General features: G+C 41.8%; 2 protein-coding genes across 2 annotated transcripts in view; both read right to left on the bottom strand.

Moving 5' to 3' along the window:
- Positions 1-2,233: 2,233 nt before the first annotated feature.
- On the bottom strand, positions 2,234-16,012 carry LOC134351308 (SUMO-conjugating enzyme UBC9-like). Its single transcript, XM_063057379.1, has 7 exons — positions 15,858-16,012; positions 15,015-15,093; positions 6,041-6,124; positions 5,887-5,959; positions 4,817-4,926; positions 4,113-4,192; positions 2,234-3,382 (listed from the first exon to the last, which is right to left on the bottom strand). The coding sequence occupies exons 2-7, from the start codon at positions 15,078-15,080 to the stop codon at positions 3,319-3,321; spliced, it is 477 nt and encodes a 158-aa protein (XP_062913449.1). The 5' UTR covers positions 15,081-15,093; positions 15,858-16,012; the 3' UTR covers positions 2,234-3,318.
- A 2,373-nt stretch (positions 16,013-18,385) lies between these two features.
- Positions 18,386-24,414, bottom strand: part of LOC134351887 (BTB/POZ domain-containing protein KCTD5-like) — a 66,381-nt gene continuing 60,352 nt past the window's right edge. The window contains exon 6 of the mRNA XM_063058743.1: positions 18,386-22,504. Coding sequence (XP_062914813.1) covers positions 22,475-22,504 — 30 coding nt within the window. The 3' untranslated portion in view covers positions 18,386-22,474. The remainder of the gene's footprint in view (positions 22,505-24,414) is intronic.

The raw sequence follows: 24,414 nt of genomic DNA, 5'->3' as shown, positions 1-24,414 counted from the left end.
GACTTTTCAATGTACATGTGACAAATAAAACTCATCTTTTTAAATGAGAGGTGATGTCACTGATCAGACAAATAGAGTTGATGTTACCCTGGTAAGGGTGTCCACAAATTGGGGTTCTAGTCTAAAAATGTAGCCATTCAGTACAGGCAGGGAGAATTTACTTCTGCCTTTGTATTGGACTCAGCTTGCCGGAGCCAAGGCAACAGCACTAGTCACCTCATTTCATATATGGGTACCACAACAAGTATTACAGACAGCCCTTCACAAAGTACTTTATTGGGAGGTGTTTGCATAGAATATACCTAAGGGACAAGGTCTTGTTTATTTACTGATCTAGGTATCAATGAGGGCAGTCACCTGGGTGGTACTAAAGAACCCAGGCTCTAATTGAGGGAGAAGAGCATGGAATGTTAGAGGGCAGCACAGAGGCATTGCTACTGATGCAGCCAACTCCAGTCAATCCTTCGTTCTGGTGGTATCCGTGGAGTCTTCATGTTCTTCCTGTGACTGATTTCCTCTGGGTGTCATGGTTTACCCCACTGTGCAGTTGATTAGGAAGGATTTGGGGGCATAAAGACTTTTATGATTAGTAGGTATAAAGAGTTTACTGAAATACATTGGTGTTGGTGGGAATATGGGGAGAATAAAGTAGGTGTTTGATGATTAGTGTGGACTCGGTGGGCCATGTTGTATTCCTCAATGACACAGGCCTGGGATTCCTGTGGCAAGGCAGAGTAACACAGAGCTAGGGGCCATCAGCTCAGAATACCAATGACATCCTAAGGACCAAGATAGCATTGAGGATACTAGCCCAAGCATAAAGAGTTTACTGAAATATACTGGGGTAATATCATAAACATAGGTTGAAAATGCTTGCAGATGTGGAAATACTCAAAAATATTCAGAGTTTATGATGTGGCAGATCCTTCGGGGTGGGGCTGTCTGCAAAAAAGAATTAAGAAAGCAAGCAGACAGGGAACATATAAACACTGACATCTTAAGGCTGATGAATGGTATAAATGGACAAGGCTGGCACCTAAAACAGGAGGGCAAGACCAACACCCCAGAGTGCAAGATGAAACGTTACAGAAGCTGGATCAAAAAAATAAAAAGCTGGAGATACACAAAATGGTGATACCACAGCTGTGGAAAGAGAAACTGAGTTAATGATTCAGGTCAATGATCTGTGTGCTTTTTTTTGACCTGGAGAAGCTATTTAACTACATAATCACCCTCTTATCCATGAAGTGCTACAGTTGCTAGGATACAGTGCCAACATTTACTTATTTTGTCCAACGTCACTTGATATGAATTTGCCAGTGCACATCAGTCCTTAAAACCAAAGCTACCTTTCAAACCGAACCTTAATGGAGGTTCATTTTCATACAGCTGTGGCAGGAGTCAATCTGACTATCGGCCACAACCTTGTTCCAGCAGTTTATTACTGAATCACTTTACATTGCTCAATTGCAAAAGTCGCTAACAATACCATTATCTTACCGTACTAGTCCCAGCTAAGTAGCTTTCAACACCTCCCTCTTCGTTAAGGAGGCAATATACAAAATTAATTTGGTGGAGTAGCCTAGAACTTCAGATTTGGTTTCTGTCACTGACATACTATTATGCTTTTTTTTAAAAAAAAGCAATGTAAAGTTTATTCTGATTTCTTTAGCAGGAGCCATGCAAATCTGGAAAACAAAGGATTCTAATGACCTCTCAGCCACAGTATTGACTGCTCTTCATTTATTTCTTTCAGACATTCTCCAAATACCATACTGTTAATTGAGAAAAAAAAAGCCAGCTTATATATACTGAAGTACCACTATTATTTTCCAAGATATTATCTCATTTTATCATCTAATCTCTAATCTACTGGAAAGCCACAACTGCCGCCCTCTGGTTAATCAGAACCATCTGCTGTTTTGCTCTGTCACAAAGGGACCAAGAATGCTTCTAAGATGTACAGCAGTGTCATGAGGACAGGAGCTGATCTTTCCCACAGCCCTGTGCAATAAACTCCAGAACCTTCCTTCTGCAAAAAGCATTATTTAACAAATCTTTTGAGTAACTTATCAGCTTTTCAGTGTGACTTGTGACATTTTGATTGACCCATCACCAATGGCCATAGACACTAATGTGCCCCTTCACTCTTACTGTCCACTGCAGCATTTAGGGCAGATGTTTTGCATTGTCAAAAGTAGTTGTCAAAATATTTGGTAGCGGAGACATTATTTTAGTTTATTTGAACAACCCCAAAACAGCACACAATTAAAGGTATCTTCTACTGGCCCAAACACACTTTCCTTCCATTCATACAAAAGATTTCAGTGAACATTGAAGCAAGGTACCAGTTCAAATGAATGGACGTTGTAGTTTTATTTACAATAATTTTGGGACAATATTATATCACCAGAAACATCAGTTACCATCCGATTTCAGAAATTAACCTACTATTTCCGTCTCAGCTGCTGTCAGGTGAAAAGGCATGGCACTAAAAAGGTAGGCGATCAAACCTCTGGCTGGTTGTTAGTTAAAAAAAGGTTTATCCAGAGCTATGAACAGAAGCAGCAAGCACACACACAGCATATTCCCATGTCACAATTTCAGGGAAATCTGCAGATAGTCATCCCCTCTTTGAAAGGAGCTTTGGGATAGGAGCAATTCACTTAAGGAAAGCAGTCTAGTCTAGGAAAGTAACCAGCAGATACAATAAGAATATTTTTGTACAAATCTTTATTATCATTTAAAGACACATGGGGACAAAAGGCTGTAAACAATGGTAATGTTTCACAGCCTATGGAGGAGAGTCCTTCCAGCCCAATTCCTTGTGGAGCAAGTCTCCCAAATAGACTGCCATATTGGCTCCAGAATCATGCACAATATTTTGTTCTCTGCAAATAGCCAGTAATGGTATTACCATCCAGACTTGTGCATTTTGGAAATTTAAAAGTTTCAGCATTTGCAGCTCTTGGAAGATTAGCCTACTCCTTATTAAAATAAGTATTTCTTTATAATTGAACCATCAAAAATACAAATTGATGCAGAGACCAAAACTAGTTTGGAGAAAGTAAAGTCAACAAGCACCTGGCTTGAAGCAACCAATATTCATTTTTGCAACAGGTGTCAATGACAAAAGCAAATAAAACACAGATTGCAGGGCAAGGCAGTGGAAAACAAATGGTTCCTGGTGGAAAGAATACACTGGGCTTTATAAAACAAAAGCCCACTTTTAAAATACAGACACTTCCCTAAAGTGATAAAAGGTCTTGCTGTGCCATTCCTTGTCCTCTCCATTGCACAATCAACTCTGACACACCTTTATGTTGGTGCAAACCGCAGGGCCTGTTCTCGAATCCTCTTATCATATTCTGCGTTGTCCTGGCTGTAAAACGAACATACACAATATTACCCATGGGATTTTTTCTTAAAGGAAGTTATGATTTATATAATGCCATCCAATCATCTCAATTGACAAAGGTTCTGGTCAGATTTCACCTGTTTATCCACAAGGGCTGGGTTTTCCTGTGGATAAATAGACAAGAACTCCAGCTTAGCCTGAAGAGTTCACATGCAGTCTAATATCAAACTCTAACACATACATTCACTTCAAATCCAAAATCTACAACACAACAGTGCATTGCAACCCAAATCTAACTGATGAATCATAGCCAGAACTGCATTTTGGTAGAAGCCTTCTAGGTTCATGCCAGAGAGAAAAGGCTAATCAAGCATTCATCGTAACCTGCTTGGAGAAGTGAAGTGATCACCTGCTCTGCGCAATGACTGTGCTGTATGATTATAAATTGAAGAAAGGTCCTGTGTGACAGTACTGAAGATGCAGTCAAGTCAGCAGTACCTTAGGCAACGAAAACCATCCCAGACTTCCAAATCGTGTGGTCCCTAAAGCTTACATGAACTGCCGCCCAACCAATACCATTCCCAGCCACTAACACCATACCATTTAGAAACAAACATCGGTATACTGATCTGCTCACATCCGTAGGAAGCAACCTGATTTCACAGGTTAGATCAGATGTCATCCTAGTCAAATCTCCACACAACCAAGTTTATAAAATATTAGCGATGTTGGAAATACAAGAGCTGATGCTTACCAGTAAATCATGTATGCTTCTGCCTGAGCTGGGTCATGAACATTTGGATCATTTAAAAGTTCTTGAATGCCTAATAATATCTGAAGAAATAAAGGAAAATGTGAACACTGTTGTGCAACCTTCATAGCTCAATGGCAGTTCTCCTGGATTGAGCAGGAGAGAAAGTCTAGTCAGATGAGTTAATTTACACCAAGATCACAGGGAGATCTTTAAAGCATTAAACTGACAAACACCTGGCGGACTGGAGAATAATCTCATGGAAAGAAAGACTATGCACTGAGCACCTCAGCATTTCCCTAAACCTTGCGAGTGTAAAGATTGCAGCCACTTCCACTGGCAACTCACTGCACAATTTGTCATTTGGATGATTAACCAATTTGTATTGAGTTATCTGTCAGAAGATTATCAACCAGGACCTTTCCTTTCTTGATGTCAGCAAAGCCATTTTGACTAAGTTAAACTTGTCAGAAATTTTCCATGAACCACCAGGTAAGGAAAGAACCCCATTAAGATCACTACGCAACAAGTGGTAATGGTCACTTTGTGGTACCCTCCCAGGTGGCCAAATTGAACTTGGATCAGACAAAGAATGAGGCAAATAAATCACTGATGTCACCACCAGAAAACAGTGAGCTCTGCACTTGGAGAAATGACAAGTGTTATGACTAAATGCCCTGTTCTACTCCATTTCACGTCAATCTAACCTGTTTGATGGTGATCGCAGGCCTCCAGTCCTTTCCTTCTTCTAGAATTGAAAGACAAACGGTTCCTGATGGATATACATTTGGGTGGAATATTGGTGGTTCAAACTTGCCTTACAATAAAAAGAAAAGGGTTAAAGGTTGCATATGGAAAAGGAGGATGTTAAACAGTCCAATCACTCAGTACCCACAAATAGTATGGCTCTATTACCATTAATTCTTCTGTCCATACACATGCAATGTATACAATGAATGAACAGATTGTATCACCACAGCAGTGAACTCTCAAAGAAAGTTACATAGTCAATGATCCTGAAATTCATAAGAGGCACAATTTACAAAAGCAGGTAGGTCATGATTATCTGTATAAAATACTGGCTTAACCTTTAAGAATTCTGGGTTCATTGCCTTTGAGATAGTGCAGATAAGATTTGGCAGGGATGAGTGATTTAAGTTCAAAGTTAAAAGTGGAGAGCAAACCCAGTTTCCCCTTGTAAAGGAGGTTGAGAAGAGATTTGACAGATGTACAAGGTTATGACTTGTTTATCTAAGGTAGGTAGAAGCATGCTAATCCCTTTATTGGATGCTCCAAAAGCCCAGACACACATTAAAGCTTTGGGTAGTAAAAGGGGGATGATACAAAAGGAACTTTTTCCAAAAATATAAAAGGAAATTCGACCTTCAATTCATTTTCTGCAAAGTAAATCAATCTAGGCTTTTACAGGGCAATGGAATAAGCAATTAAGCATGTTCTGCACCGAACTTGAAGAGAGTCTAACAAGACTAAGAAACTGGCATATACATATTGGCCTGCAAGACAATGAATGTAAAATACTCGAAGTATTTGGTACAAAGCAACTGATTAATGGCTTTTCAGTGTTCGTAGAGTCATCGGCCCCAAGCATCAACTTTGTTTCTCCCTCTACAGAAAGTTGCCCGACTTGAGTATTTTGCCTTTATTTCATGATTTCTAGCATCTACAGGTATTTAAAAAAAATTTTTCAATTTAAAGCAACAGACCTGCCAGCTCTTGACAATTAGATAGATAGACAGGCAGACACAAAAAGACTTACATTTCGGCGGTGATGAGGGATAATCATCCTTGAAAAGCAGCCGCAGTTTAAACAGGCCTCCCTCCCAAGTCGTCTGTCGAGGCAAAAAGCAAGGCGGTTTTACACAATTTATTGCACTTAATATGTGAAGCGAGGCCTCGGTCAGTTTACTTACTCCTTTTTTGCCTGGAATCGCACACTCCCAGTTCAGCAGGTTCATTGTGCCATCTGGATTCTTCACAGGCACAGCCACAAAACCCTGCAGAAAAGACGACAGTTGACGAGACTCAGTGGTACCCCGAAAGGAGGCTGCACTGAAAACCGCTTCCAATGCGCAATCTTCAAGTTGGATGCCAACAAATAAACTGCCCCAAAAGACTGCAATACCCAGTCTCAGAGCAAACACAACGTATCACATCTAAATAACAGTCAGCCCAAATAATAACACCTTATATTCTGTCTGGGTAGCCTCCGACCTGATGGCATGAACATTGACTTCTCTAACTTCCGTTAATGCCCCATCTTCCCTTCATACCCCATCCGTTAATTATTCATTATTAATTTTTTTCTCTTTTTTTTCCTCCCTCTGTCCCTCTCACTATACTCCTTGCCCATACTCTGGGCTTTCCCCCCCTCCCCCTTTCTTTCTCCCTAGGCCTCCCGTCCCATGATCCTCTCATATCCCTTTTGCCAATCAACTTTCCAGATCCCTCCCCCTTCTGTCCTCTCCTATCATTTTCAGATCTCCCCCTCCCTCTTTCAAATCTCTTACTATCTCTTCTTTCAGTTAGTCCCGACGAAGGGTCTCGGCCCGAAACGTCGACTGTACCTCTTCCTATAGATGCTGCCTGGCCTGCTGCGTTCACCAGCAATTTTTATGTGTGTTGCCCAAATAATAATGCAGGTTTCCAATTTCCCCACAAATCCACAGAGCATGGAGGCAGAGCCAAAAATACAGGCAATCTTCAATCACCTGGCAACTTGATCTCCATCCCCATCGTGATCACCCAGGCATGAGCCCAGGGTAGTCACTGACTGACCTAACTAAAAGCTCTTAAAAAGCTGTTACAAGCACGACAAACTGCAAGATTCTTTCAATGACTATCCTGACACTTGCTGGGTTTTACCCTTGGTGGACACCATTGAGAAATTCCCAGAAAATATAGTGGCTAATACAGGGTGAGCAGGAATTGTGTCTGCATGACTTGGGAGAGTGGGAAATGTTTGTCCCTATACGAATAGTTGGCTTTTTGATGAAAATAAACTTAGATTTTATGTATTTTTCCAGAAAGGACTAGAATCTTGCTCTGAATATTCCATAGAAACCATACCATAGAAACTACAGCACAGAAACAGGCCTTTTGGCCCTTCTTGGCTGTGCTGAACCATTTTCTACCTAGTCCCATTGACCTGCACACGGACCATATCCCTCCATACACCTCCCATCCATGTATCTGTCCAATTTATTCTTAAATGTTAAAAAAGAACCCGCATTTACCACCTCATCTGGCAGCTCATTCCATACTCCCACCACTCTCTGTGTGAAGAAGCCCCCCCTAATGTTCCCTTTAAACTTTCCCCTCCTCACCCTTAACCCATGTCCTCTGGTTTTTTTCTCCCCTTGCCTCAGTGGAAAAAGCCTGCTTGCATTCACTCTATCTATACCCATCATAATTTTATATACCTCTATCAAATCTCCCCTCATTCTTCTACGCTCCAGGGAATAAAGTCCTAACCTATTCAACCTTTCTCTGTAACTGAGTTTCTTAAGTCCCGGCAACATCCTTGTAAACTTTCTCTGCACTCTTACAACCTTATTTATATCCTTCCTGTAATTTGGTGACCAAAACTGAACACAATACTCCAGATTCGGCCTCACCAATGCCTTATACAACCTCATCATAACATTCCAGCTCTTATACTCAATACTTTGATTAATAAAGGCCAATGTACCAAAAGCTCTCTTTACGACCCTATCTACCTGTGACGCCACTTTTAGGGAATTTTGTATCTGTATTCCCAGATCCCTCTGTTCTACTGCACTCCTCAGTGCCTTACCATTAACCCTGTATGTTCTACCTTGGTTTGTCCTTCCAACGTGCAATACTTCACACTTGTCTGTATTAAACTCCATCTGCTATTTTTCAGCCCATTTTTCCAGCTGGTCCAAGTCCCTCTGCAGGCTCTGAAAACCTTCCTCACTGTCTACTACACCTCCAATCTTTGTATCATCAGCAAATTTGCTGATCCAATTTACCACATTATCATCCAGATCATTGATATAGATGACAAATAACAATGGACCCAGCACTGATCCCTGTGGCACACCACTAGTCACAGGCCTTCACTCAGAGAAGCAATTCTCTACTACCACTCTTTGGCTTCTTCCATTGAGCCAGTGTCTGATCCAATTTACCACCTCTCCATGTATACCTAGCGACTGAATTTTCCTAACCTCTCATACGGGACCTTGTCAAAGGCCTTACTGAAATCCATGTAGACAATATCCACTGCCTTCCCTTCATCCACTTTCCATTTCAATAAAAATTAACTGGAAGATCCTGTAATATTTTCCTTCAGGCTTTCCCTATTTATTAATTCATAAAACATCCACAGGAGACAGCCTGGCTTTCGTCCTACATTACTCACAGGATCAAATGCAACAGCAGCCATGAGAACCACCCACACAATTCTTTTAATGACACTATTTACCTCAATTACATGGATCTTTATTTTTACAAACCCCATTTCCAGAAAAGTCCGGTTATTTTCCAAAATGCAATAAAAACAAAAATCTGTGATATGTTAATTCATGTGAACCTTTATTTAACTGACAAAAGTACAAAGAAAAGATTTTCAATAGTTTTACTGACCAACTTAATTGTATTTTGTAAATATACACAAATTTAGAATTTGATGGCTGCAACACACTCAACAAAAGTTGGGACAGAGTTAAAATAAGATTGAAAAGTGCACAGAATATTCAAGTAACACCGGTTTGGAAGACTCCACATTAAGCAGGCTAATTGGTAGCAGGTGAGGTATCATGACTGGGTATAAAAGTAGCGTCCATCAAAGGGTCAGTCTTTGCAAGCAAGGATGGGTCATGGCTCACCCCTTTGTGCCAAAATTCATGAGAGAATTGTTAGTCAGTTCAAAAGGAGCATTTCTCAACACAAGATTGCAGAGAATTTAGGTCTTTCAACATCTACAGTACATAATATTGTGGAAAGATTCAGAAAATTCAGAGACATCTCAGTGCGTAAAGGGGCAAGGTCGGAAACCACTGTTGAATGCGCGTGATCTTCCAGCCCTCAGGCGGCACTGCCTAAGAAACCGTCATGCTACTGTGACGATTATAGCCACCTGGGCTCGGAAGTACTTGGGAAAACCATTGTCACTCAACACAGTCCATCTCTGCATCCAGAAATGCAACTTGAAACTGTATTACGCAAGGAGGAAGCCATACATCAACTCTATGCAGAAACGCCGGCGAGTTCTCTGGGCCCGAGCTCATCTCAGATGGACTGAAAGACTGTGGAACCGTGTGCTGTGGTCAGATGAGTCCACATTTCAGCTAGTTTTCCGAAAAAATGGGCGTCCAGTTCTCCATGCCAAAGATGAAAATGACCATCCAAATTGTTATCAGCGAAAGGTGCAAAAGCCAGCATTTGTGATGGTATGGGGGTGCATCAGTGCCCACGGCATGGGTGAGTTGCATGTATGTGAAGGTACCATTGACTCTGAGGCATATATTAGGATTTTAGAGAGACATATGTTGCCATCAAGGCGACGTCTCTTCCCGGGACGTCCATGCTTATTTCAGCAGGACAATGCCAGACCACATTCTGCACGGGCTACAACAGCGTGGCTTTGTAGACACAGAGTGCCTGTGCTTGACTGGCCTGCTGCCAGTCCAGATCTATCTCCTATTGAAAATGTATGGCGCATCATGAAGAGGAGAATCAGACAACGAAGACCACTGACTGTTGAGCAGCTGAAGTCTTATATCAAGCAAGAATGGACAAAATTTCCAATTGCAAATCTAATACAATTAGTATCCTCAGTTCCAAAACGATTAAAAAGTGTTATTAAAAGGAAAGGTGATGTAACACAATGGTAAACATGCCTCTGTCCCAACTTTTGTTGAGTGTGTTGCAGCCATCAAATTCTAAATTTTTTGTATGTTTACAAAATACAATTAAGTTGGTCAGTAAAACTATTGAAAATCTTTTCTTTGTACTTTTGTCAGTTAAATAAAGGTTCACCTGAGTTAACATATCACAGATTTTTGTTTTTATTGCATTTTGGAAAATACCCCAACTTTTCTGGAAATGGGGTTTGTATTTTGATAAGATATACATACATAATGTGGAACAGGCCCAGCGAGCTGCTTCACCCAGGATCCCACCTTTTTAACCCCAGTCTAATCACAGGACAGTTTACAATGACCGACTAACCGCCATGTCGTTGGGCTGTGGGAGGTACCTGGAGGAAACCACGCACTCACGGGGAGAATACACAAGCTGCATTACAGGCAGTGCCGGAATTGAACTCTGAACTCCAGAAAGCCCCCAGCTGTAATAGCGTTGTGCCGACTGCTACCCTACCGTGGCACCCAATCTGTTCAAGTTTGAAAAGCAAGGAGTCATCAGCAGTAGTCAGCAAGGCTTTGCGCATGGAAATACAGTTGATTGTTTCTCTTCCTTCCCCCCGCCCAAAGAAGCAACCCAAGAGTATTGACAAGAAACACACATCAAAGTTGCTGGTGAACACAGCAGGCCAAGCAGCATCTGTAGGAAGAGGCGCAGTCGACGTTTCAGGCCGAGACCCTTCGTCAGGACTAACTGAAGGAAAAGTGAGTAAGGGATTTGAAAGCTGGAGGGGGAGGGGGAGATGCAAAATGGTAGGAGAAGACAGGAGGGGGAGGGATAGAGCCGAGAGCTGGACAGGTGATAGGCAGAAGGGGATACGAGAGGATCATGGGACAGGAGGTCCGGGAAGAAAGACAAGGGCGGGGGGGTGACCCAGAGGATGGGCAAGAGGTATATTCAGAGGGACAGAGGGAGAAAAAGGAGAGTGAGAGAAAGAATGTGTGCATAAAAATGAGTAACAGATGGGGTACAAGGGGGAGGTGGGGCCTAGCGGAAGTTAGAGAAGTCAATAGATGGCTGCCTGGCCTGCTGTGTTCACCAGCAACTTTGATGTGTGTTGCTTGAATTTCCAGCATCTGCAGAATTCCTGTTGTTTGAGTATTGACAAGACATTGATTACATGGATTTTAGTAAGACTCTTGCCAAGGTCCTTCACATGAGACTGTCAAGGCAAGACCACATGGGATCCAGGAGCAGCAAGCCAACTGGAAACTAAATTTGCCCAGTGGAAGATATCAGAAGGTCATTTCTCATTTCAGAGGCCTGTCACCAATGGTATACTACAAGGATTGCTGCTGGGTCCACTATTGCCACTTGGATGAGAACGCAGGAAACAAGCTCGCAAATGACAACAAGATTGAAGGTTTAGTGGACTGTGAAGGTTGTCTAAAGATACAACAGAATCTAGATACTGGAAAAGTGAATCCAGGAATAGAGGAGGGTTGGAATTTAATCAAGACAAGTGTAGGAATGCATTTTGGGAAGTTAAAGCAAGGTCAGGGTATTAACATGAACGGTAGGGTTTGGTGTAGCATTGTAGTATAGAGACACCTAGAGGTACAAGTGTAAAATTCCTTGTAAAAGACACCACTGGTAGCAGATAAGGGTAGTAGATAAGGTTACTCAGTGCAGTAGTGTTTTACACACCTGCACTGAGTAATAGAAGACTTGGGGCAAGTTACAACTGTACAAGACATTGTTGAGAGTACATCTAGAATGCAGTGCACAGTTTTGTCACCATACCACAGGATGACTGTGATAAACTAGAGCATGCAGATAAGTTGCACAAGGATTTCACTGTATAGGAGGGCTTGAGTTACAAGAAAATGGATAAAGCTGAGAACATTTTCTCTGGAGCGAAGGAGGGGAAACCTCATAGAATCATGAGGGGCATAACTGAGTCAAACAACACTACAGAAACAGATCCTTCGGCCCATCCAGTCTCTGCTAAACTATTAATCTGCCTAGTCCATCGACCTGCACCCAGATGTTGACAGCTTCCCTGCCCTGATGACATAGAAAACATAGAAAATAGGTGCAGGAGTAGGCCATTCGGCCCTTCAAGCCTGCACCGCCATTTATTATGATCATGGCTGATCATCCAACTCAGAACCCTGCACCAGCCTTCCCTCCATACCCTCTGATCCCCCTAGCCACAAGGGCCATATCTAACTCCCTCTTAAATATAGCCAATGAACTGGCCTCAACTGTTTGCTGTGGCAGAGAATTCCACAGATTCACCACTCTCTGTGTGAAGAAATTTTTCCTAATCTCAGTCCTAAAAGGCTTTGCCTTTATCCTCAAACCGTGACCCCTCGTTCTGGATTTCCCCAACATCAGGAACAATCTTCCTGCATCTAGCCTGTCCAATCCCTTTAGAATTTTATACGTTTCAATCAGATCCCCCTTCAATCTTCTAAATTCCAACGAGTACAAGCCTAGTTCATCCAGTCTTTCTTCATATGAAAGTCCTGCCATCCCAGGAATCAATCTGGTGAACCTTCTCTGTACTCCCTCTATGGCAAGGATGTCTCTCCTCAGATTAGGGGACCAAAACTACACACAATACTCCAGGTGTGGTCTCACCAAGGCCTTGTACGACTGCAGTAGTACCTCCCTGCTCCTGTACTCGAATCCTCTCGCTATAAATGCCAGCATACCATTTGCCTTTTTCACTGCCTGCTGTACCTGCATGCCCACTTTCAATGACTGGTGTATAATGACACCCAGGTCTCGTTGCACCTCCCCTTTTCCTAATCGGCCACCATTCAAATAATAACCTGTTTTCCTATTTTTGCCACCAAAGTGGATAACTTCACATTTATCCACATTAAATTGCATCTGCCATGAATTTGCCCACTCAACCAACCTATCCAAGTCACCCTGCATCCTCCTCACAGCTAACACTGCCGCCCAGCTTCGTGTCATCCGCAAACTTGGAGATGCTGCATTTAATTCCCTCATCCAAGTCATTAATATATATTGTAAACAACTGGGGTCCCAGCACTGAGCCTTGCGGTACCCCACTAGTCACTGCCTGCCATTCTGAAAAGGTCCCGTTTATTCCCACTCTTTGCTTCCTGTCTGCTAACCAATTCTCTATCCACATCAATACCTTACCCCCAATACCGTGTGCTTTAAGTTTGCACACTAATCTCCTGTGTGGGACCTTGTCAAAAGCCTTTTGAAAATCCAAATATACCACATCCACTGGTTCTCCCCTATCCACTCTACTAGTTACATCCTCAAAAAATTCTATGAGATTCGTCGGACATGATTTTCCTTTCACAAATCCATGCTTTGTCCGATGATTTCACCACTTTCCAAATGTGCTGTTATCACATCTTTGATAACTGACTCCAGCAGTTTCCCCACCACCGACGTTAGGCTAACTGGTCTATAATTCCCCGGTTTCTCTCTCCCTCCTTTTTTAAAAAGTGGGGTTACATTAGCCACCCTCCAATCCTCAGGAACTAGTCCAGAATCTGACGAGTTTTGAAAAATTATCACTAATGCATCCACTATTTCTTGGGCTACTTCCTTAAGCATTCTGGGATGCAGACCATGTGGCCCTGGGGATTTATCTGCCTTTAATCCCTTCAATTTACCTAACACCACTTCCCTACTAACATGTATTTCACTCAGTTCCTCCATTTCACTGGACCCTCTGTCCCCTACTATTTCTGGAAGATTATTTATGTCCTCCTTAGTGAAGACAGAACCAAAGTAATTATTCAATTGGTCTGCCATGTCCTTGCTCCCCATAATCAATTCACCTGTTTCTGTCTGTAGGGGACGTACATTTGTCTTTACCAGTCTTTTCCTTTTTACATATCTATAAAAGCTTTTACAGTCAGTATTTATGTTCCCTGCCAGTTTTCTCTCAATCTTTTTTTCCCCTTCCTAATTAAGCCCTTTGTCCTCCTCTGCTGAATGACGTTTAAGAGTGTTGGGGAAGTAAGAAATGATTCTCTGATTCTGGTAAATTGCGGGTTAAAATTAGGTGCCAGCTTGTGTATGCTCTGTTCTGTGAAAGGTTGGAGAGACTGTCCTTGACTGAAAAAAAATTGCCTTTAGTTTTTTTTAAAACAATTCACAGCTGTCCCTATGAGAACGATCTGTGGGCTGTATTCACACATGCTGCATACATCATGTCTTAGGAGTTCACATATTGATCTATGTTCCCACCTTTGTCTGTTCAAGTTTTACTGATAAGGCAAGAATTTGTCTGTAATTAAAACCCGTGATTTAGTGTACTCTCTCAACATAGTGATTAAATTTTGCTGTAACTGATTTGGTGGGAATATCCATGAAACTGACTGTTCTTTGCTTCGCCAGTTCTATAAAATGTCAAGTTTCTGAGTGTTAGACAGAAAGCTTGTTCTGAGCCGCCAGAGAGACAGAAATCCTGTCTCTCTGATGTTCAGGCTCCGAGTTTTTTCTCGCCGGCTGAGTTCAAACAAATGAACAGTTGATAAGCTGAAGTAGAGACTTGTGCATGGTGTGTTTCACACTAGAGGGCATAGGTTTAAGGTGAGAGAAGGATTTAAAGGGGAAGGTTCACCCCTCCCTCACAGAGAAGCTGCCTGAGGAAGGGGTGGAAGTGGGTACTTCTACCAGCTGTGTCTTCAGGTGTCTCAAGACAAAGGAACATGGACAGGTACATCAATGGGATTAGCGGGATGTGTGTGAAATATAGGCAACTGGACGAGCACAGACAGGCACCTCGGATGAGTTGAGCCAAGTTGCTGCAGGCTAGTTTGTCTGAATGTGGTTAAAGCTTGTCAAATTCAAAAACGATGTCCTTACAAACTTCCTACCTCAAGAGCAGTCAGGTGTCATTATTTTAATTTACATTCTGAAGCCACACTCCCACATCCAGTAACCTATTTGTTTTACATCAATCTCTGCCACACTCATGCCAAACATCTAGCTGAAAAATATTTCTAGTGAACTCAGTAACAAAACTTTCAGTGCTGGTATTAAGATACGTACAAAGGGATGGTCCTTCCGCCATGCTTTCCTTTCCTGGGAAAGACGATTCAGGGCAATTCCAGACATTTTGTCCGAATTCCTGGGAATGGTAAGAAGAGCAGGCAGACTCACCAATGCTTATATCAAGCTATATTAACACAAACTTAACTCCTTCTCCCTCCCCCAAAATAAAACACCCAACGACTCCCATTTCAATCCTCCGTCCGTTCTCCAACATGTACGGAAGCTGTGGACAAGGTTATCAGGGAGCTCAGGCAGGTAGTCATAGTGAGCCAGAAGGGGACCATTAAAAAAGGCCATTACTGGGTAGTCGGGAGACAGTTCCAGTGTTTGTGGAGCCACAGCGTGGACTGGATCACATTCAACGGGCTGGAAGGGGGAAGGATGTCCTGAAATCCTGGACAACCATTCGCCAGCAGTTTGCCATCAGCGGTGGGAGGGAGCAAGTCAGGTCTATGGTGATGCATCTCATTGTTTAACATCCTACAAGCGAGCTGCAGCCTCAGAACTGAGCAGCACGGCCACAATCAATCCGTTCTGCAATGACTAACTCGGGAAAAGCTCGGTCGGGGCTGGAGAGAGGCCGCCAACGTCCGTTCAACCTCACCCTGGAGATGGAGCAGCCGCTCAACGAGACCGGGCGAGGGACAAGTGCAGACCGGGGGTGGGTGGGGGTCATGCCCAGCACCTCCTGTTAGCCAGACCCCCGCCTCCTCGTTCACTGCACTCAGGCTACAGCCGCCACCGGAGGCCCGGGCTCAGTCCGGTAGCTTCACCGCACTCACACGAGCCTTGTCCCGGCTCGTTACCAAGAGCAACCCCGTCCGCCAATGCTCTGCTTACCTGCTTTTCCCACGCACTGGAATGGGCTAAGCGGAGTCGCCAACCCGCTCGGACGACCGAACCCAGTCCCCCCGCGGCGCGATAACCACCCAGAACACGGCGGATAACTTCCGCTCCTTGTGACCTTTAAACCAACACGGTGACCTTTCACCCGATCCAGTTTTCCCGCCCCTTTCTGAGCTAAGGCCGGCGGCTGGGATCTGGCCGTGCATGTTGTCCTGATAGAGGTGTCGGCCTGAAACGTAGACATCCCCCTCTGCAGATGCCGCGTTCCGCCAGCACTGTGTGTGTGTGTGTGACATTCTCAGCGCCTACAGAGGCTCCTGTCTGTGCAGCTTTTCCACGTAAACCGGACCGGATTGCCCAGTTCGAACCGTCCCGCCGTGAACCCACTCCGTTCCCTCCACTCCCGGTCCCGCCCTCGCAGTGTAGCAGCTCCGCCCCTTTACAGTCCTTGAGCAGACACCCTGTCGTTGTAAACTGAGTGGGGATTTTATGAATTGGTGTCTTGTTGCGGACTCGGTTTTCTGCTATAAATACACAAAATAGATCTCTTCCTAAGAATAAACCTTTATTTTATTTGAAAAGATAAACTTTCCCCTTAAAATAAGCAAATGTTTGGAAGCAGTAATCTCCAGTTAGTGTTTATTCTGTTACTGGACACGTTCGACTCTAATCCCCGTACAGTACTTACACCCAGGGCAATCAATATTGCCGTGTTTTGTTCCTGCAGTCTTATACCCACCACCTCACCCGCATCCTTGTACTTCGGCGACGGAGCCTCTACTTACATCCTTGCTTGTTGTGGACAGTCACTATAGTGTAATGCAACACAGAAACAGGCCCTACACCCAACTGGTCCATGGTAATCCTGGCATCCTCTCCGCTACCACCAGTAGCCCGTGTTCGCCCCTTAACCGTCCAAACTGCCCTTCCCTTCCATGGACCTAGTCAAACGCTTGTTAAATGTTGCAATTATACCTCCTCGGTAGTTTTGGACTTCCCCACCCAGTTGAAAAGTTTGATGGTTTACCTTATCCATAGCCTTCATGATTTTTATAGATTTCTAAGAGGTCACCCCCATTCTGCTGCCCTTCAGGGAATAAACCTTTCCCCATTACTCAAGACCCTCGATCCCAGGCAGCAACCTCATAGATCTTTCCCCATCATTCAAGACCCTCGATCCCAGGCAGCATCCTCATAGATCTTTTCTGCAATCGCACCAGCTTGATAAAGTCTTTCCTAGAACCGGATGACCAAAAAATATATATAATACTGCGTAAGGCCTTTACAACTGTTGATGGGCGTTTAATATTTCAATAATATTTGAGTAATTATACACATATTCTTGTTTGATGAATTATATGTATAAATACGGTTAAAGTCAACACAGAATCACATTTCCAGTGTCTTCCTAATCCGAGATGGCTATCCACCTGATGAAGCGCAGCACGTGTTCTTCGGAAGGGAAGGCACGATCGAGTTTTTTTAAAAGTCAGAATACGTAAGAATTCAATGGTTCGTAAAGAGTGAGTACCGCGAAAGGTCCTCCTCAAAAGCCTGCAGCGATTGATATTGACTACATCAAACACATTGTCTTAATTGACCTTCCTTGTTATCTCAAAAAAGGCTCATTAGGCATGAACTTCACTTATTAAATCCATGCATCTAGCCCCAATTAATCTGACTTTCTAATTGTTTATGTTGTCCTTTAGAAATTATCCCAAATAATCTACTTATAACCAAATTCAGACAAACTAGCCAGCAATTATTTGCCTTGTCTTTTTCTTTAAAAAAAATCTCTCAATGCACTAGCTCAATTCCTATAGTGAGAGATGGAAAAACTATAATAAGTGCCTCCACAAATTCCAACCTTCTTGTTACAACCAGGGTTGAATTTAATCAGGAACTGGTAATACATCCATTTTCAAAGATGCCAAAACATTTAATTTTTTTTAGAATATTTATCCCGCTGTATATTTTATACTTAATCACCTTATTTAAAACAACCATCATCCTTTCTATCTTTAAGGAATTTGCATGTTATTCACCCTACCCTTGTACCCCACCTCTGCATCTTTGACTATTACGCCCCACATTTTCTAATATTACCTTTTTGCTCTTTACATATTTAAAATTTCTCTGGATTTTATTTTACTTGCTAATTTTCTTTCAATGCACTCTTTGCTTTCCTTCATTTCATCCCTACATTTTCTACACCATTCAGATGCACTGCAGCATTAAGTTTCTAGTTTCTAACATATGCTTAACTTGGTTGCATTCTCAATATACCATATCATCTAGATTGCTCATTCAAGCAGCAAAGGTACTGCCCATCTTAGATGTTCCTTTTGTCTCAGTCTAATGATAGTGTCAGCCTCCGGTCTGTTGGCTTGTGTTTGGAGCTGCAAAGCAGACACCTTTACTTGGCAAAGAAGTCATTATACTTTCAGTAACTGTGTGAAGGGCTCTGAGGCAAACTCAGCACTATCAGACAGTGTGAACATACCACATACCATTACACTCAGACCAAGAGATGGGTTTTTATTTTGTTCAGCCAAATCCAGAAATTTACATAAAAACTTTCAGCTTATCCAAATTTATCACAAGAAAATGAAGCAAACTTCGGAAGAATGATCAGTAACAGTTTAGCTTACAACACTCTCCGTTGATTGTAATCTGATCCATGGATCAACATCAGTAATTCTCATTAACAGTTTATTGTATTCAACAAACAACTATACTTTTGCTACTATAACAAGAAAGAGACCCCCTTTTGACATGCACATAGCCCTTAAAGGATTAATATTACATCATCTACAGCCCTGGACTGTTTCTGGAGAACAGGAACTGAGCTCTGCATTGCACTGCCCTCAAGTGGAATCACAAATAAAGCAAGTTATTAACCAACTTTCTCCTCTTCTCTGCTGGAAACTGATGGGGCACTGTTTGCAAAGACGGTCAATCTCTGATATTCAGTGGTTACTCATCTCTGGTTATTTTAAGGAAAAGACACCCATGAAACAGTGACCAGAATCAGGCTACTCATCTGGCCACACCCCACCCAATTCAGATTCAAACTGTAGCCTCCTACTGTCCTTGTGAATCCTTACTAATTTATCTTCACTTTCACCAAATTACAATTACTGTAATTTACTTATTAACTATAAGTACCTACATTTGGGCTCACCAGCCTATGTCAGTTTTTACCTTTTGCACATGTTCCTCATATCCCTTCATCCTCTTGAGACACAAGAGACGTGAAGCAGGAGCAGAACTGCTGGAAGAACTCAGTTGGTCAAGCAGTTTTTTTCGCTCCCTTCAACCCCAATTGTTCTATCTACATATCCAATATAATCTGGTTGGCATTTTCTGCTTGAACTACCAACTTTGTCAATAATTCTACAACCTGAACTGTCATTTCCCTTATCTTTTCTAAATTAACTCCCATTTTAATATTTTTGCACTTATACTACAGAATGCCTTTGGCTTGTAATTAATGTTCTACAATTCAAATTCTGTGACAATTGTTATTCCTCACAACAGAGAGCCAAGTCTCTGCTTTACCTTCTCTGACCCTCATTATGCTTCCTGAAGTGTAGAAATCAGAGCTATGTATAGTACTATATGATGTGGTCTGAAGCAGGTTTTATATAAAATCACTGCCTTTTGGCTTTTAAGTGTTATGTTTCAAAGGAGTATCCATTTGCTGTGTGAAAGTGAACAGATGAAGCACTTTACAGCCTCTGAAATCAGCACTGAGCTCAGTAATTTTAGATAATGAGTATTTACAGCATTTTGTTTCCATTTCTGAAGTATAGAAAATACTTTCCAATAGTAATTAAAAATGACTGCTTCTTCCATCTAGACCATTACTTCTGTACATCTTTTCACCTTGAATACTTAGTCCTTATGTCACTTAATTTCCTCTGCCACATGTCCATCATAGATCTTCCCCCCTCCCCCCCCCCCACTGGTCCATATACCTACATCTCCCCACTGCCATTTTCTAAATTTTCCCATTTCTCTCCCCACAGGTGATGCTTGACCTGCTGATCATTGTTCTTAATTGATTTATGATATCTGCACTATTTTACATTTGAACAGGTGGGACTTGGTTCAGAATGTGAAGAATCTGCTACAGGTAAAGATTGCACAAAGGAATGCAGATTTTGCAACCCCTGTGTAAAGAAGGGAGGCTGGATTCTAACCAGCAATTGCAGCGTATTCAGTGTGCACGGTTTTGATTATGTAATTCAGGTTGGGAGTAGGATGCAATTACTGATGCACACCACATCCACATGAATCCCTCCATTTAACAAACATCATAGATATGGAAGGATGGCAGAAGTTGTCTAGAGATAAGATAAACCTAAATGGCAAGATAGATGGCTCTGGAAGCACGTTACTGTGGATTTTCACAATTGAAATGAAATGAGTAGTGTCTCATTAGCTACTTGAATATTTAATGCTCAGCAAGATTGTAATTTGAGCTGTGCAAGGACCACTTAGATTAGAAATCATGTCAAAATTATAATAACACATAACACGCCAGTTAGCCCATTATCTCCAGGCCAGCTTCCAGGGGAGCAATTTCATTAGTCCCACTCCCCTCTCACCTGTTGTCAATTTATTCTTTCTCATAAATACCTATCAAGTCCCCTTTGATTCTTCTTACCATTAACCCTTTCTTAGAGGTAGTTTACATAAGTCAATTAACCTGCCGGCATGACTCTGGAATGCAGGAGGAAACTGCAGCACCTGGAAGAAATCCATGAGTTTGAGTGAGAGGTACGAACACAGACAGTACTGAGGTCTGTTGAACTGTGCAGCAGCAGCACAAAAATGCAGTATGAACATAACTGGAAGAGCAAAAAAAAACGTAGATGCTATAATTCTAAACTAAAACTGAATAGCTAGGAATACAGAGGTCAGCCAATGTTTATGGAGAAAGAAATTAATTTTCACGTCAAGGAAAGGTCATCGATCCCAAATGTAAACTTTCCGCATATTCTACCTAACTTGTTGAGCATTTCCACCACATTGTTCTTACGAGGGAAAGTGTTGCAGGTCAGCATAAATACCAGAGTAAAGGGTTGAATGTTGTGTAAACAAGGCTTGGAACACCATAAGCAGAGGCAATATTTAGTAATTGTTTTTAGAGGGTGTTGGGAACCCTGCTTATCAATTCATTTTCCACCACTTGTCTCTTTGCAGGGTATCATTTTTATTGCCAGCTAGCATTTTTACCCAAATGATTAATTTTCCCGTGGCAAGTTGACCAGGAATGGAAGGAGGCCTGGATAGTAAATGCCCTCACATTCTGTTCCCACGTCTCATGGTTTAAAAAAAATTTTTAAAAAAATAGAACTACATTGAGAGCAAGGGAGAGGGAGGAGGAACACTAAAATTCAGTTATAGACTTAAAACGAGTTCCCTCTAGCACAAACTCAATACAGATAGTAGCTAAATTGTTTCGTTGAGCTCGTTTTTTTTGTTCAAACCCTGATTGTGGACAATAGCACTGTAGGTTTTAACATCAAAAATGTGTGCTTAAACATTACTGAAACTGTGACATTTCAGCAAGTCCAAGGGTTGGATTTGTTTGGACAATTTTTATATAAAGGTTTAAACATATTGAAAAACGTTTAGCAGCTTAACCTGTACGTATTTAATCTTTAATAATACACAAGAACCCTAAAAAAAAATATATAAAGGAATTCTAAAGCATACAAACCACTTCAAACAGCAATTCGTGAAATAAAAAGCAGTAAACCAGGCAATCAAATTGAAAATACCCCCATCTGAATTTAACTGTTTAACTCATTTATTTCCCTGAACAATGAGCTTTAATTGAAATTAACTTTTTCTCGACAAGAGGTGCTGAATTCTTTAATCAAACTTCTTATGCCCAAATCCCAGTCCCTACCAGAGCACCCAGTCGACATAAACAGCCTATTTACAAGATACAATGAGTGACGATGACCCAGCCACTAAATCTGCTTCTTCTTACCACCTACACAACTATTTATAAAGGAACTAGTAATCAAAGCAGCTCTGAGTGGAAGTGTGTATCTGTTGAACGAGGCACAGCCTTCATTCTGTAATCAGTAAACTGTACCTCACTTATACACTTGATTCAGGCTCCAGGTTTCATTGTAAAATAACAAGCTAATTCTTTTGTAAACAGGAGTTCATTGGTCTAATCCCAGGAGGGAAAGGAAGCATCAGAGCAGCCTTCTGGCCAGGTGAGTCCCTGATATGGAGGTATCAATGCTGCTCTCAGCTAGCACAGACATTATCCATAATCCATAAACATTTCCAAACCCTTGAAGCGTTCACTGTCAGTTAGAAAACACAATTGTAGTGAGAGTGAGACAGAGAGAGAGAGAGACAGAGACACGGAGAGAGACAGTGTCAGAGAGAAAGAGACGCGGGGGGGAAGGGAGGAGAGGGAGAGAGAGAGAGAGAGAGAGAGAGAGAGATCAATCCAAATTTAAGGATTTTGCAAGACATTTTCATGTCACAACGTTCTTAGGTTGTTCTGTTTCTATTTGCATTTCTTCTGAGAGTACAATAACTTAAAATTCCTTCCATGGTCAAAGTCAACATTGACTTCACATTCGCGATCCTCGTTCTTGCAGAATCTGTAATAGAAAATGAATCAACTTAAGTAACCACAGCTGCTTAATTTACCTTGGGCACCAGCCCATGATATACCACAGTCTATAGGTAACATCTGGAGCTAGCTTGTTTATCCACTTACAAACAAACTGAGCTGAAACTACTTTGTACAACTTCCTGTTTTGTGGAGAAGGCACACAGGATGATTTTCAGTCCCTTACTCCTCAAGACCCTTCAGAAGTAAAAATCGCAGCCAAGGTTTCTGCTTCTTAATGGAATCCAGTGACCTCTCTTGACACGAAGACTGGGCTCAATATTTGACGGTTGCCAGTTTCTACTAATGTACTCTCTGGCATTTTAGCACTGCCAAAGAACTGTAATACAACTAGTGCCATGGAAATGTGACCCAAGAATCAGCACTTCACTGGAAGGATTAAAAGCAAAAAATGGAACAGAATGACAGAGCATATTAAAAGATCGAGCCCTCACCCTACATTCCGCCAACATTTTGTGTGTATTCACCTTGTTAACAAGCAATAGGGATCCATATTGAGTGTTGTACGAATATGCAGGGAATACATAGGTGAGGACAGTTCTTGATAAACTGGATTGGATCCCAAAAACTCTGATCTTTTAGGTCGAACATTTACCTGGGATATAGCACCACAGAACTGGAACATTGCACAGGAGGGGAGGCAATTGCACTTAGACTATTTCTGTTCCTGTATTAATTTCTGACTGACAATAGGCAAATTTGTTTTGATCTTCATCTGAGGAGAACCTCTGGCTAGTTGCAGAGTACATGTCAGCTTGTTTCTGACCTCTATGTATGTAAATACACTGCAGGTGTTGGGTGCCAGTCCCTCAACTTTATGCCAACAATATCAATGGAGTTGCTGATCTGCACTGAAAAGCTTAGATGCAAGTATTTCCTTTCTTTTGCCTTTACTATTCTAATTAATTTCTAGAACAGAAACTTGAGTAAAATTAAAAATAAGCATTTTTTTCTCATTTTTAAAAATCCATTTGAACAGATTTTAAATATCTTTGATCAGAGTTATTTAACAATAATTAAAACGTATTTGATTGCAGTGAGCTGTCAGAGGACCATCGAGACAGTCCATGAAATTTCAATATCTGCTACCCGAGGACTCGTTGTTGTCCATGAAATGGCTGTGACAATCAAGCTGACTAGTTATTACTCCATGAGCCTTTGAGCAAGTGCTTGAAGCACAGGACGACAGTACATTCAAACCAGGAAAGATAGGGATTTCATCTGACCTTCTCCAAGAATGTTGACCCTTAACTGGCAAAGTTTTTGACATGCCTTAGTCAAGAGGTCAGTTTCCAAACATGAGATGGAATACTAGCAAGCAATCCAATGGTAAGAGCAAAGCTGTATTATATTTCCAGTGGTCAATCCAGGCAAAGTTATCCTCAGCTCTGCTAACTCAAATCCAGGAATGAAGGGAAAGTCTGGCTCTTGCAATGTAATAGACTCCACCTTCTACATTTGATAACTAAAATACCATACTTCCAATAAAGAACAGACACTAGCAAGCTGACAGCATTGGGAGTAACCACAATAAGCTCATGTCCAATGGACAGATTTGCTTACGTTTTCTCCTGCACTGTTTCTCTTTTCTGTATAGACTAAAGTTGATGTCACAACAGTCAAACTAATGTTTAAAAAATCTGTCTCCCTGGGACCCACAAAGAAAATGAGATATTAAGGAGCAGAGTGTAAAGAATCAATAATTATTATCTAGAATGAAAAAGTATCCTTCTTCGCTCAGTTTGGTTCTATTCCAAGTAAAGTTAGTTCTGTTAGCTTGATATCTGAACATTAAGGGAAGCCTTAGCTGAATAGAAGATGTTGCTAGGTGGGATGTTGAATTCTGTCTTTCTCATGGGAGCCCACCCATCCCTCTCT

Source organism: Mobula hypostoma, chromosome 9 (assembly GCF_963921235.1).
Source record: "Mobula hypostoma chromosome 9, sMobHyp1.1, whole genome shotgun sequence".
NCBI classification, from domain to species: domain Eukaryota; kingdom Metazoa; phylum Chordata; class Chondrichthyes; order Myliobatiformes; family Myliobatidae; genus Mobula; species Mobula hypostoma.
This window is presented reverse-complemented; position numbering and strand designations above follow the sequence as displayed.